This window comes from Pygoscelis adeliae, unplaced genomic scaffold, assembly GCF_000699105.1.
Source record: "Pygoscelis adeliae isolate BGI_AS28 unplaced genomic scaffold, ASM69910v1 Scaffold4, whole genome shotgun sequence".
Lineage (NCBI taxonomy): Eukaryota > Metazoa > Chordata > Aves > Sphenisciformes > Spheniscidae > Pygoscelis > Pygoscelis adeliae.
This window is the reverse complement of record NW_008824986.1, coordinates 568280-582433: the sequence shown is the minus strand read 5'-3', so window position 1 is coordinate 582433 and position 14154 is coordinate 568280. Positions and strand designations below refer to the sequence as shown.

Below are 14154 nucleotides of genomic sequence, written 5' to 3'. Positions count from 1 at the left end.
CCCAGGCAACCCTTTTAAAAAAAAAAAAAAAAAAAAAAAGACCTACCAGCCTTGTAGACATTCTAGAAAAAGTTTAAGACATCCATGTACTTTCTGACTTCAAATGCCTTTTCTCCTCATAAACAAAGCATGGACAGAGCTGCTCCTTTACCTAAGAATAGGCTGGAGAAGTCCTGGCCCACATTTTTTCTTCCCATAGCAGGAGCTTAATTTGTTACTTCTTTCTTGAGATTACAAACTCACCTATGTGGATTCAGATGCACTTTCTACTACCCCTTTTAAGCCCTACACGTTTAGAGAGAATTGCATGTATCTGGTTTTGCTGAGCAGCCATCTCAGGGAAAAAGTGCTAAAGCTTCTATAATCATTGCTTTCTTTCCAGATTTCCTCTTGGGAGCACAGGCATATTATAACAATGACAAATATTTGGGATTTTTTTTTTTTTTTTTTTCATTCCTCCTCTCTGTTTTTGGGAAGAGATATGATGGGAGAAGGCGCTTGCGCGGGAGCAGCGCCTTGTTTCTGGATGCCGTGTTGCCGGCTCCCCAGGGATGACCGCCTCTTGGGTTTTCCAAAGGGCATTGCCAAAGCGCTGCAGCTGGGAGCCACACAGTTCTGTATGTGCTGTGCTTCATCAGGCTCCTCACTATCACCCTTACGAGGGGCAAATAAATTAGGTAGTCTCCTAAAAAATAAACAGAATTTCAACAAATCCAATGCCAGAGTAAAGGGGCTTCTCTCATCGCTTATTTTCATTGCAGAAGACACCCACCACATGAATGCTTAAAGCCCAGGGCAGGGGACAGGCGGCCACCAGAGCCCTCTAGGGCAGGGCCTCTCAGCATCTCTTGCCCAAACCTCACCTCCATCAACGCAGAGGAACGTGCCTTCTGGTACCGTTTGCATTTGCTGGGCCCAGCTATTTTTCTCTTCTGAATCTCATTCTGGACAGGACTCTAAGGCCATCTCCAGGGGGGGGACTGTGCTGCAGCACCGGTAATACCAGTTGTGCTGGTTGTGCATGGATTATACTTACCTGGGGCCTCAGGGGCAGTGCAGGTTATGCTCAGCGACACAAAGCCTGGCCTAAGAGGTAATCCCTGCCTTGAAGACCTTATCGTCTAAGCCGCCACAGGAGCCAGAGCGCAATGGAAAAGGTGAGCAGGGAAAACAACGTGCCAGGCTGCAAACTTCACATCAGCTCTACCGTTAGGATTATTATTTTGGATCTCCTTGGTAGGACCTCAGTTGGAGCTTTGCTCCTAGCCTAGCAGCACAGTGATTCCAGGAGTGGCAGGAGAGGACCGCCGTTTGAAAAAAGCCACCTTTGGAAAGCCCTGCTTTCCTCCACTGTGGATGTGGGTGGATGGTGGGCCTGTAGGGTGCCAGAGGAAGGATCCACACATGGGGATGGGGAACCTCTCGGAGATGGTCCTGCTGCAGCCATTTCTGGTGAAGCGCTGAGGGAAGCGGTACTTCAGCGCTCTCCAAGTTGCATTATGCAGAAGGGATGCTGCCAAAGCATCACTCTGGAGCTGCAGATAGGGTGAAGAGCCTTGCCTTCTAGCTGGGTGATTGGGTTGGGTTTTGGGGAGAGGAGGGGACACTGAGGTCTCGGGGATCAAAATCCAACCAAAAAACCCCGCTAGGTAAAGCCACAAGATGCCTCCAGAAAAAGAGATAAATAAACTTACTTCAACTAGAGAAAGAGAATTTCAAGTTGGAAGAACAGATTTTATTTCCCGAATGAAATGTTTGCGTGCTTCTGTTGCATAGTGCAATACATAATTAAACACAAGAAGTGATATGTAAGAGATTCTTTGCATTTAAGATAGAAAAAGAATTTGTGCTCCAAGCATTTTAGGCGATTTAGGCAGATATGCACCTGTTAGAGCACTAAAGCTGGAACAAGCCCTAATTATGACTAAATAGATTTATGATGAAACACATAATAAAGAGCATATTTTACTTGTGAAGAACGGAAGAACGGCTCCACAAAACATCATTTAATTACTTTTTTGCAGCAGCAGAAACTATTTCTTCATCCATGAACTCATCCAGTCCCTCTAGACCATTAACACTTCCCCAGCGTTACCAAACCGTTGGCTTCGGCAGCGTAAATCTGGCTGAACGATGATGGCCATGGACTGACATGCGACTCCCCCCATATACGGACCTACTAAAGGTAATAAAGAAATGGTATAGGGTACCAATCCTATAACCTGCTACGCGTGGTGGGAACAAGACCCTTCAGTGGGTCTCGTGAGCTCCAAGATGCTGAGATATTAATTTGTCACCCTTGCAGTGGCATCAGCCCTACCCGTTGGTCTTACCTGCCTGAAATATTAAAACGATCAACCACTGCAAGTGGATTTTTGTGTTATCTCCACCAATACACCATCGTTTAAAAACCAAAAAGTTGCTTTTCTTTCCAGCCTTCTTCCTCCCAATTCCCAGCATAAAGAGAGGATGGGAAGAGTGAAAAAGCGAGGCAAATATGGGATATTTCTTGCTAGGAAAGCTAAATCAAGATCTGCAACAATTTAATTTTTTAATAATAAATTAATAACAGAGAGGAGAGACAGTGACTGCGTCATAGCATCGCCCCAAGCTGGGCAGGAGGAGACCCCGGGTGTCTCACACACCCCAGAGGGGACTTCGCCAAGGCAGCAGCGTGGGTACCCAGACATCCCAGCTTCTTTTCCCCACCAACGCATTCACTCTTGCCCCCCAAAAGCCCCACAACACCCCGTTTCAGCCGCAGCTGAGGAGAAGCAACCCCTGCAGCAATCCCTGGCCCCTCTGCCCCCCGTTTTGTCCTTTTCTTTCCTTCCCTGCTTGTCCTTTCCCTGCTGTCCTTCTGCTTTGCTTTGGCCCCTCTATTCTCCTCTTCATCTCCTAGCTTCGCCTTTCCCCTCCTGGCCTTTAATTCTGCCCCGACCCTTCTCCTTGACTTTAGGCTTAACCTTTTCCTTTCCATTTTTGAGTTCAAATGGAGGGGAAAACAGGAAAAAGCTCCTCGAATGCTATTTTATCTCAAGCTCCCATTTCCTCCATCGATAATACGCTTTGTAATTCTGCTTTCTGATTCAACAGGTGCTTCTCTCTTCAGCCCTGAGATTTGCCAGTGACATCTTTTCGGGGACTTTCCCATTTACTAGGTGACCTCTAGGTCTGGGGAGGAGCAGTTTTTCTTTCCAGCCTCCAGAGAAGAAAGCTGCCAACAGCTGCTGCTTTTAAAACCCCAAACCAGATTGTTTTCCCTCCGGGAGACTCCAGCATGTGTTCCCGAAGACTGATTTTCATCTGGCGGTACCCAAGCTCTGCCCATCCTGGAGAGATGCAGTGTGACCAAGCTCTGCCCATCCCGGCCGGGTACCGCTCGGAGCCAGAACCCAGGCGACGTGCCCCAAACCTCCGTGTGGGGTGGTGTCCTGGTTTCGGCAGGGATAGAGTTAATTTCCTTCTTAGTAGCTGGTACAGTGCTGTGTTTTGGATTTAGGAGGAGAACAAAGTTGATAACACACCGATGTTTTAGTTGTTGCTGGATAGTGCTTACACTAGTCAAGGACTTTTCAGCTCCCCATGCTCTACCGACTGAGAAGGCTGGAGGTGCACAAGAAGCTGGGAGGGGGCACAGCCAAACTGGCCAAAGGGACATTCCATACCATGTGACGTCATGCTCAGTACATAAACTGGGGAAAGCTGGCCGGGGGGGCCGCTGCTCGGGGACTGGCTGGGCATTGGTCGGCGGGTGGTGAGCAACTGCACTGTGCATCACTTGCTTTGTGTATTATTATTATTATTATTATCATATTATTATTATTATCATTTTATTTCAATTATTAAACTGTTTTTATCTCAACCCACGAGTTTTTCTCACTTGTGCTCTTCCAATTCTCTCCCCCATCCCACTGGGTGGGGGGGAGTGAGCGAGCGGCTGCGTGGTGCTTAGTTGCCGACTGAGGTTAAACCACGACAGGTGGTCCCTCCCCGCCTGCAGTAGATGCGGCTATAGACCCCGAAGTGCAATTAATCCTGAATTTGAGGTCTGGGAAAACCTTCATGCCAGGCTGGAAGGATTCCTTAAAAAAAACCCACAACTTAATTGGGTCTATTTTTTGTGTCTTTATGGGCACCTGTCATTTTGCTCAACTGCGCAAGCCTCCTGGAGGGGAGGGCATTAGGTCTAATAAAATCAGAGCAATCTCCACCAATTACCTAAACTGGCTTTTCTACCCATAATATCATGAGTTCAGGAGCCAGGAGCTCGGGCTCTACCGGAGCGAGAAGCGAGGGCTGTATTTCCAGGCATCGGTCACCACGTTTCTTCTTCCCAGAGATTTCAAACCTCACGATGGGCTGATTTCTGGCAAGAAGTGGTAGAAGTGAGAGAAAAGAAAAAATGAAAGAAGGAGGAAAAAAGCATTTCTCCAGCCGGTTGGTTTGGTTTGTGTTTTTAAAAGCGGCTGCAAGAAGCAAGCAGGAGCCCCGGGAAGGATGGACTAGCATCCCAGGCACAGGTAAGATGGGCAGGGGGACGGCCAGGGTTTTTACCTGACGCCTATGCCCATCCCGGGCGCAGCACACATCCATGCACAGAGAAGGGCAAAGGTCTGCGGCGGTGCTTGATGGTTAGGGAGACATCCAAAACCCCACCATGCAGGGACCCAGAGCCTCTGCAGGGAGTGCGATCCCACTCACCCCCAGCTCCCCAAACTAGAGGGACCAAAGGGCAAGCGCCAGCAGGCTGTGGGTGAGCAAGCATGACCTCATCCCTCAGACACGCAGGGCCGCCGTGAGATTAAACCAGAAAATAGTTACGGCTGCAGCGCCGGTGGCAGAAGGGGAGCCTTGCCATTCGGAGAGAGAAGCCCCCTGAGCATCTTCCCCTCCCTCTCTAAAGCACCCCCCGGCTGAAGCAGGGAAAGACATCCCTTTTCCAGGATTTCAGCTCTTTCCAGGGGGATTTTTAGGAGTACTGCTGGAAGATCGCCAAGGAGGGTTACAAAGATGCCATGCTCATCCAGGAGAAGAGGAGGAGAAGCAGAAGCCCTGCTTTTGGAGGCAGAGATCTGACAGGCACATCATCTGGTCTCCGGCTGCCCTGAGGCAGGATCATTCCTGGCAGATCTCTCCCTAATCCATGCTTTAAGACCTCCAAAGATGGAGGGACCCTGCACAAGCCCCCAGGACATTTTTTTTTTTTTTTCCCCTGTGTCTTGCTTCTCTTATCTCGGAAAGTTTTTCCTCCTGTTTAATCTGAATATTTCTTGTAGCTGCTTACACCCAGGAGTTTTTGTGCCATTTACTTGGATTTTCTTGCCTTTCCACAGCCTTCTCTGATCTCCTCTGACCTCTCCCTATTCAGGCCAGCGCTTTCCCTAGCTGTGATGCTGAGCTCGCAGTGCACCCTGAATAAAATCCAATTAGCCATCCTAATCCTCCACAAAGGTCCGGAGATACGACTTAAAGGCTTCTGGGCTTTTCCTCCAGAAGTGCAAAAGCAAAGCCATGCCCATCTGCCTTGCACACCCCTTGGGTCCCTGGCACACCCCTGGCTCCCCTGCACACAAGCACCCGCAACACCCATGCACAAACTCAGAGCCGCAAGCTTTGCTCAGGGAGAATATAAATGCAAATATACACGTCTGATACATCCTGCCACCAAACTCCTGCTAACATATCAAAGATGATAGATGCTATTACGAAGTCAAATGGCAATGGCAGTCACGGGCAACATTCTTCCACAAGGCCCCAAACACACTGGCATCATCACAATTTTTTAAGGTGAGACTTGGCTGCAGCTGGAAAACCAAGATTTTCATATGGATTTAGCACCTAGGAAGTAAGTAGCATGATGCTGTGGATTTTTGGATGGACTCAGGCTCCCAATGCCCTTTTCCAAGACCCAGAAGGGAGAGCCGGGTCTCCAGAGCAGCTGGGCCAGCCAGGATGGGAAACCGCAGCAAGCTCCTGTGGTGCAAGGTCCTACCCTCTTCCCTTCGCCAGCTGCTCTGCAGCCCACATCTCCAAAGGCTGCCAGCCTCTTTCTTTGCTTCCTCGGCGAGGCCAGCATCCCACGAGCATGTGGCATGAGGCCGTTCCCCTGCAGTCAATGACCCCTGGAAGCAGCTGGCCAGTAAACACAACATCGAGTTATCGCAGGAAGACAGGAATAATGCATGAAGGATGACAGCAAGAACCTTCTGGGAAGCGACAAATTCCCATACAGATGCACACCCTGCACCAAGACGGGGACGGAGCCCAAACCCTACCGGGCACGCGTCCTCCTGATGGTACCCAGGCAGCATTTGCTGGGATCAGAGCCCTGCACCCAGCCTGATCCGAGAGGAAGCATCTCCCACTATTCCCACCTAACTGCATTGCACTACGCCTCCAAGCATTGCTTCTCCCGCGAGCCGGGCTCAAGCTCATCCCTAAAGCACGTCTTCTTGCAGAGCACTTGATAATGGCTGCATCTCCAAATTCCTGCAAGATATTTGCCTTGGCAACCTCGCAGGAACAAACCTGGGAGTTTTTTAGGGGCCGGGAGTTCCCCCTCAGCCCCTGCCCACCCAGGGATGAACAGGCAAGCTTGGGAAATGAAACCATAAAGCTGAAAAAGGAATAAATGAGCCAGAAAGTGGAAGTCGATGCCGACCTCGGCTGATGGGAGATGCTGAACTGCAAGTTAAGGGATGGTGAAACAAGGTCAGCGAGATTTATACCGACAGCCTTGGACGGCTTCCAACCCCTACCGTCAGTGGTGAAGGCTTGGAAAAGAGGAGGGAAAAAGTTGCTCTCCTTCTAGGAACCGTGCTGCAAGGTTTGCGGAGAAAGCTCCACCGGCACGGCTGGGTCCCGCCGATGGGAAAGCAAAAAATAAACCCCAAAAAAACTTGTTTTCCAATTGAAATGCAACATGGAGCCCAGCTGCAGCAGATGTTGAACTCTGGGTCAGCGAGACCGCAGAGGAGCTCAGGCGTTCGGCACCACCTCAGTTTAAATAAGCCAGCTGCCCGGCCAGCCCAGATGCCTGGGTGAGGGGCTCCTCGTCGTGACAGGCGGAAACCTATTTAACCGCTCCTTCCCAAAAACACAGTGCCCACATAGAGCCTTAAAGCTGCCTGATCACTGCAGCATCCAAGAGAAATATATACACCGTATCCTTGGGACCCAGACGGCTGTTAAAGCCTCTCCGTGCCGGCAAGCGGCTGCGGCTCAGACCACCCCGGGGCAGGATGCTGACCCCAGCATCGCCCGTATCCCACCAGCGTCGCTTCGTCTCTGGGGAGACGAGCTGTCCCTGCTGAAATATGCACCCACGCCATGGGGCTGGCTGGTGGGGGACATCCATCCCTGCCCGCGCTCTTGGCATCCCCAGCCCTTTCCTTTATTTACAGCAACCTTTTTCCCGTCGAGGCCCAACACAAACTAGGTTAGCCTTGCCCAGCATCCTTCCAGATACGCCTTCCCCTCTCTACACATTGACCATCTTATTAATTTTTAATCATCCTCCTGCTAAAATTAAGCTTACTGGAGTGTAAAACCCAAATCTTTTTTTTTTTTTTTTTGCCTCTTCAAGCTAGCCACTGAGCATTTCCCAGTCCCCCGGGGCCTCGCACATCCCCTCGGCTGACAGTTATCATTCCAGCACAAGCCCTGCCAGCCGGCGAGCGCTTTCGAGTGAATCTCATTGAGCCCCGTCTCCTCTTTCAGTGCTTTCAGCTCGAGCTGGGGAAAATTATTTTTTCATTTGCGTGGGGCCAGAAGCACCCTGAGGTGGCAGAGGGCCAGAAAACAGCGTTGGTTTGTTTTTTTTCCCCTGCAATATTCACACGTCAAATGTGAGGAAGAGAGGAGGAAAGTCATTTCAAGCCTAGGGACCATGGTTTGTACACACCTTGCTGCAAGAAAAGAGCCGACCCTGATGCTTTGCACGATGCCCCCAACTTTTGAGGCTTTGCAAAACCTCCCCTTGCTGCCCGCAGAGATGCTTTCCCCTCTACGCAGGACAGCGTTTGCATTGCTCCTCTGGATTTAGCCAAAAATCCCCCTTCTCTGCAGCATCCCCTTTTGGCCCGTGATTTATTCCTGCCTCCGCAGCACCCCCCAGACCTGCCGCTCTGCTCCCCGAAACAATGGGGGGCTTGGCCCCAAAATGAGCCCTGCTCAGGGGTCTGACAGGACTGGGAGGGTGAGAACAGGGGGGAAAGGAAAGTTTATGGTGCTCGGAGGTCTGGTATTGTGCCTATATGGCTTTTATTTTTAGTTTTCCAAGCCCTGGCTCTGCAAAAGCATCTTAATTACTGTTCTTCAGCTATAAAATGAAACACAGATGCGCTCTCTTTGCAGAGGTCCAACAGTTTCATCGGGGGGTTCTGCTAGAGAGGTACATCATAGAAAGAAAAACATGGAAATTATTATTATTATTTTATGTCCCGTTATGTCAGAGCTATTTGCGGTGGCCCCATGCCAGCACGTGCCTCCCCAGCATTGCTTTCGCCCCGGCCCACCGACAGCTCCCCTGAGCTCAGCCTCTTCCCATGCGCCCTCCCCTGCTTCAGTAAATAGAAATTATATCACCCTCAGCTCCAAAACACGCTTTATTTTCACCGACAGTTAGGGAATACTCCCGAGGTGGTACTTGGAAAACTGATGTCTGTGGGACTTGGGTGCATCTAACGTTTTATATTAAGCAGAATTGCCACAGCTGGGTGGAAAAAATAGGAAAAAGTTTTTTTTTTTTTTTTAAAAACCCACACAGCCCTGAAGCCCCTGATAGTTGCGGTGATTATCTGGGGCTGCGGCAGGTTTCCCCTTGCAGTCCCACGTGCCAGTGGAATATTGGCTCCTCGGCATATTTTCCCTATTCGATGTATGAAAAAACATAAAGACACGTGAAGTTAAGCTTCCAAGGATTTCTACTCACCCAGAAGAGGGAGGGGGGGAGGAACTCTGGCTGAGGTAAGAGCAGCCTCGTTCCTTTCACCTCTGTTAAGCCCGAAGAGGGGTCCCTTTGCCAGGGACCCGTCTGATGGAAAGATGCAAAAAAGGAGAATCTGGCTGGGAACAGCTGTATTTGTGCACATTTTTGAGTCAAAAAATCAGCCTATCGGTATTCTTAACAAAACAGAGGGGGTCCCACAGGCTGTCTTATTCAGGGGGAGTTTCACAGGGGGACGAGGGAGCTGGGACGTGGTCTCTGGCCACCTTTTCACCCCCCATGTGGTGAATTTATGTATTTATTTATTGCACATATTTATTATATGTAGTATTATTCTGCCAGAAAACAGTTTCTGGCAGAAAGCTTGGCTTTCTGTGGAGGGAGACAGCTCATCTAAGGGTACACATGGAATACGGTGCAACTCTCCACTAAAATATTGCTCGCAAGAAACAAGGTCCATCCAAACACGAAGGCTGAGCGGTGAGAAAACACATCTGTGCCCACTGCATAGCACCGATGCCCTTGCACATGCAAGGAATTAGGGTGTACCTCCACTTACGAGGCAGCTTTTGACCCTGAACTTCCCACAGATCAAGTCACAGGGCTTTTAGTCAGTTCCAAAAAGTTTTTCCTCTTTTTTTTAATAAGTGTTTTATATTAAAGTATGTTTTAATAGGGGTTTCAAAGACAGCCTTTATCCCTGTATGGACAGTGAATACCATCTAGCACTACCAGCCATTACAGGTTCATCGTTTCTCATATATAAGTGGGGTTTTTAATTATACTTTTATTCGTGACCTTTCCTATGAGAAAGAAGCACACATGCAGCCCATCTACTGCAGAGAAAAACCTGGAAATGGTACATCAGTGTACGCCAAACCCTCGGGGACGGGAGGGCAAATAGAAGAATTAATAAGTACAAGCTTATCCATTTAAAAAATAATCTCATTAGCCAGTAGCAGTGCACGGCTACAAAAGCTGCCGTTGCCACGTTACCCCCACGCTGCAGCCAGAAGGAAGGCGGGGAAAAAAAAAAGTAAAATCACTCACTACTTTTATGACAACAGAGCTGGACTCCCAAACTGGCCAAAAAATCCTCTTGGATGATAATCCAGGGTATTTTGGCATGCAGGAGCAAGCGTCTCTCCTGTGCTCTGTGCTCAAGGCTTCCCGAGCAGTGTGGGGAGAAATGCAGGCTGTGCTGCTCTGCAGGCAGAAATTAGGGGGCTGCTGGTGCCCCCAGCTTCGGGTTCTGGTTCCCAGGGCGGGGTGTAAGGCAGGTCCCACCTGGGGGCAATGTGCCTTCACTCAGCCCAGGTGCCCTTAAGGCTGCAGGTCCCAGCCCTGCAGGGGGGAGGCACTGGTGGGGATGTAGTGCCCCGATTTCTCTGGGAAAATGATGTGGTTCAGCCTGGTGCACATGGGCAAGGCTCTGTTGGCATGGCAGCCTTTAAATTAACTCCTACAGCAATATATATATATAAAATATAAATATATTTTCTCTGGCACAGGCAAAAGGCTCACTAGTGATATTTATTAAGGCAGCTGTTGTCCCCTTTTCAAAATACTCCAGCCCTGCGTCTCATCTCTTTCAGGCTCCATCAGGACTGTTGCCACAAGGAACATTTTCAATGCCGCAAATAACTTTTTCCATAGGCAGAATAAGAGGTGGGTATTTTCTTTTACACAATGATGTTAAGAGTTTCCATGACCCACCCCAGCCTGTGTGTACAAACACGGGTGCAATGGCAGGATGCTGGGTGATTTCGGGGGGTGGTGGCTTTTCCCCTTGCCTCGCCGTAACACGGAGCCTGGCTCTGCATCCTTAGGCAGCCCCAACATCACATCCCTAAAGCCGGCGTGCTGGCTTCCCTGACTGCAGAGCTGGCTCTTTCCCATTTTCCCAGGAGCCTGCAGGTTTGGGAAAAAGGGCTTGTAAATAAAACAAAGCCAAAAAAATGGGCAATGATACCCAGAGTTGTAGGGATGCCCTGTGTCCCCCCATGGAAACAAGATGCAGACCCAGGAGGAACACTGAGGTGTTATACCATCTGCTATATGGATGGATGCTATACCATCGGGCCGGTATAGCAGAAAACCAGCCAGGGATCCACGTTTCCTGCTCTGAAATCAGTCCCTTAGGACTGCTGGCTGGGATTTAAATATTTATTTATCTGCCCCAAAATAACCTGGGATCTCCTCGGCTGTATTCCCGCGCTCAAAGCCCCGAACAAGAAGATGGGGAGAGCAGAGAAATAGGAGCATAACATGGTTAACCAAGGGCCAGAAACCTGTAGAAAAGCAGTTTTCATGAAAATCAATTAAATCAATGAGTGCTCCTTCCATGGGCTTTCCTCAGCCGAAAAAGCCGGCTCTGAAAAAACAAGGTAAATAGGAGTCAGGAGTAATAAAGAGGTGAAATAAATACAGAGGTGAAACAAATAACCTCATGTTAAGCGATTTCCAGTGAAAAAGTCAGCTAGCATTTTTTTTTTTAAATATACAAACACCCTTTGAGTTTCTTTTTGGTAAGTATTTTTGTCCGCAGACCCCCTTGCCGATGCCTCCCTGGGGTGAAATGCTGCTGCCAGCAGGGAATATGCACCAGGGAGGCTGGCAGTCAGCTCATTAACCCCATCTTAATAATAGCTGCTTTTAAAATATATATTTATATTTGTATTTATATACTATATAGAATTATATTCTATATTTGTTATATAGAATATATATTATACATATATAGAATAATTATAGCATGTATATTATATATTATATATACTATATATAATACATTGTATATATCATATACTGTATATTATATCTTGTGTAGATATTATCTATATTATCTAGTATATAGATTTTATATGTTATATACAATATATAATTATACAGTAATGTATAACGCATTCTATAATTATTCTATATAACTGTAATATTCTTATATATTCGATATAACATTATATAGTCTTATATATACTATATATGATATATTGTATATATCATATACTGTATATATTGTATATATTATATATTGTGTATTATATACTATATATTATATAGATTTTCTATATTATATATAATAATTACAGAATAATATATAGTATACATTCTATAATTATTCTATATTTTATATATATGATATATATACCCCCCCGTTTGCTTTGCCTCAGGCTGAACGCTTTCAAAATTGCTGATCTTTTCCTTGGAGCCGCAGTTTCAGCAGGCAGGGCTGAGCGGCAGAGCTGGGGCAAGCATGGCGCTGCCACCCCCAGTGACCCCATGAGCCTTTTGCCGCCGGCGAGCGGCAAAACTGTAGCTCGGAGGGGACGTGCTGAGCCCGTGCAGGATGCTGAGGTAGGAAAGTCCTGCAGGTCAGGATGGAGATGCACGGCCGAATATCTCAGCAGAGCTCGATGGTGCAACCACGGCTGGTTGGAACGATGGGAAGAAGTGAAACCATGACCTGAATTTGCAGAAAATCAATTTACTGCAGCAATCAGGATGGGAGAATTGATGGGGAGCAGGTCACCCGGCGCCCTTGAGGATGCTGTGCCCCATCTCCCAGCCATTCCCCACACACTGGGGACCCCCCTGGGCTCCTCCCCGCCTTGCAATGAGAGCTTCAGCTGAAACAACCCCCCCCAAAACCCATTCAGAACTGGGTTTAACTTATTATCTGGGAGAGAGAGCTAGGTTTCTGCCTTCATCCCCTGGGGAAGAGAAGAAATAAATACAGCGGGGTTGATTTTTCACATTCAAACACATTCCCATCCCCAAGGCTTTTTTGGGCAATTGCTTTTGCCCCACATTGGAAATCGCTCGTTAGGAAAGCGGGAAAGCGGAAAGAAGCCTTTGAGCCCCCCAGTCCAGGTGATGCAAAGCTCCAGCCTTCATTACGAAGATTAAAGGGGCTGGGATTTCCTAAGCAATTAAAAACCTGCCTAATTAAGTCAGGGCTATTAGGCAGGACTTCCAAAGGTTGCTGCTGGGGGCGGGACAAGGGGATGGGTCTGCAGCCTGGCTGAAAGCAAGGAGCCCACAAGTAATTTCTTTAGTAAGGCAGAATAAATGGAGTTGTACTGTACTGCGAAGATGGAGAGCATTTGCTCCGTTAAAAAGAAAAAGAAGAAAAAATAGCATCAACAGCCTCTTGCAAATAGCTAAGTCAACTGCCCTACTACATCAGCACTAAATTATCCAAACACTGAAATACCTGGCGAGGGACAAAATATTCAGGCAGGTATTTCTGCATTAAAAAAACCAAAACGCATGGTTAAGTCAAAAAGAATGAGGAGCCCTGCGGGAATCGGGGCTCTCACAGCCACAGCAGGAACCATCCCAATGTTTAAGAAAAAGCATCCCTTGGTATTTAAAAGTGATATTTTTCTTTCCACCCTCCACTTTTGAATTTCTGCTGCCTGCACCTCCTGCCACTGGCAGCAGATGAAAGGGGCTGCTGGGAGAGATGGAGCGTGTGCTCCTACTTGTGCTCCCCATCCTATTTATCATCCTTCCATCCGGGCTCCCGCCCGTACCAGCTACTTCCCCATCGCCCCTTCAGCCACCAGGCTCCTCTCCCCCGCTGCGAGGGAAGGGGGGGCATTAAAGCCCTCATTTGCATCTTGTTTTGATTAACTTTATTTTTCACTCTTCCCTCTTTCTCCTTTCCTTAAAAAAAAAAAATCCCTACATTAATTATGCTTTTAAGTCTACTCTTTGCTGAGCAGCTAAACCCCCCCAGCATCACCTTAGCAATGAAAAGGCAGGTCTGGGCGGGGGGCAGCGGGGACCCCCGAGTCTGACACCATGGCCAAAGATGCCCAAACCTCAAAAATACCCAGGTTTGCAGTGACTGGGATCTCTGAAGTCCTAATCCAGGCTGCAAGTGTTTGTGGCTCCAGATACATATATACATGCACACATGGGGCCATAAATCTGTATCTGTGTGTGTATATGTATACACACGTGTGTGTGTATATATGCATATATATACACACGTGTATATAAATACGTATATTTTTGTGTCTATGCTGCATTGGTTTAGGGAGAAAGCGAGGATGGACTCAAAAAATCTGGCACGATTCCATGCATCCACCAAATTCAGGCGACGGCGCCCCAGCATTTCAAAGCCACTTTTCAAATCACACCCCACTCGCAATTAAGCACCTGCCTAAAAAGATTGATTTTTAATTTACAATATTTTT

At 48.0% G+C, this 14154-nt stretch overlaps 2 protein-coding genes across 2 annotated transcripts in view; both read right to left on the bottom strand.

Moving 5' to 3' along the window:
• Positions 1-869, bottom strand: part of ADAMTS14 (ADAM metallopeptidase with thrombospondin type 1 motif, 14) — a 40891-nt gene extending 40022 nt beyond the window's left edge. The window contains exons 1-2 of the mRNA XM_009325973.1: positions 864-869; positions 468-598 (exon numbers count right to left, since the gene is read on the bottom strand). Coding sequence (XP_009324248.1) covers positions 468-598; positions 864-869 — 137 coding nt within the window. The remainder of the gene's footprint in view (positions 1-467; positions 599-863) is intronic.
• Positions 870-1086: 217 nt separating this feature from the next.
• The window catches only part of PALD1 (phosphatase domain containing, paladin 1), a 27459-nt gene continuing 14391 nt past the window's right edge, over positions 1087-14154 (bottom strand). Inside the window, exon 20 of the mRNA XM_009325972.1 lies at positions 1087-1121. Within this exon, the coding sequence (XP_009324247.1) occupies positions 1087-1121 (35 nt within the window). The remainder of the gene's footprint in view (positions 1122-14154) is intronic.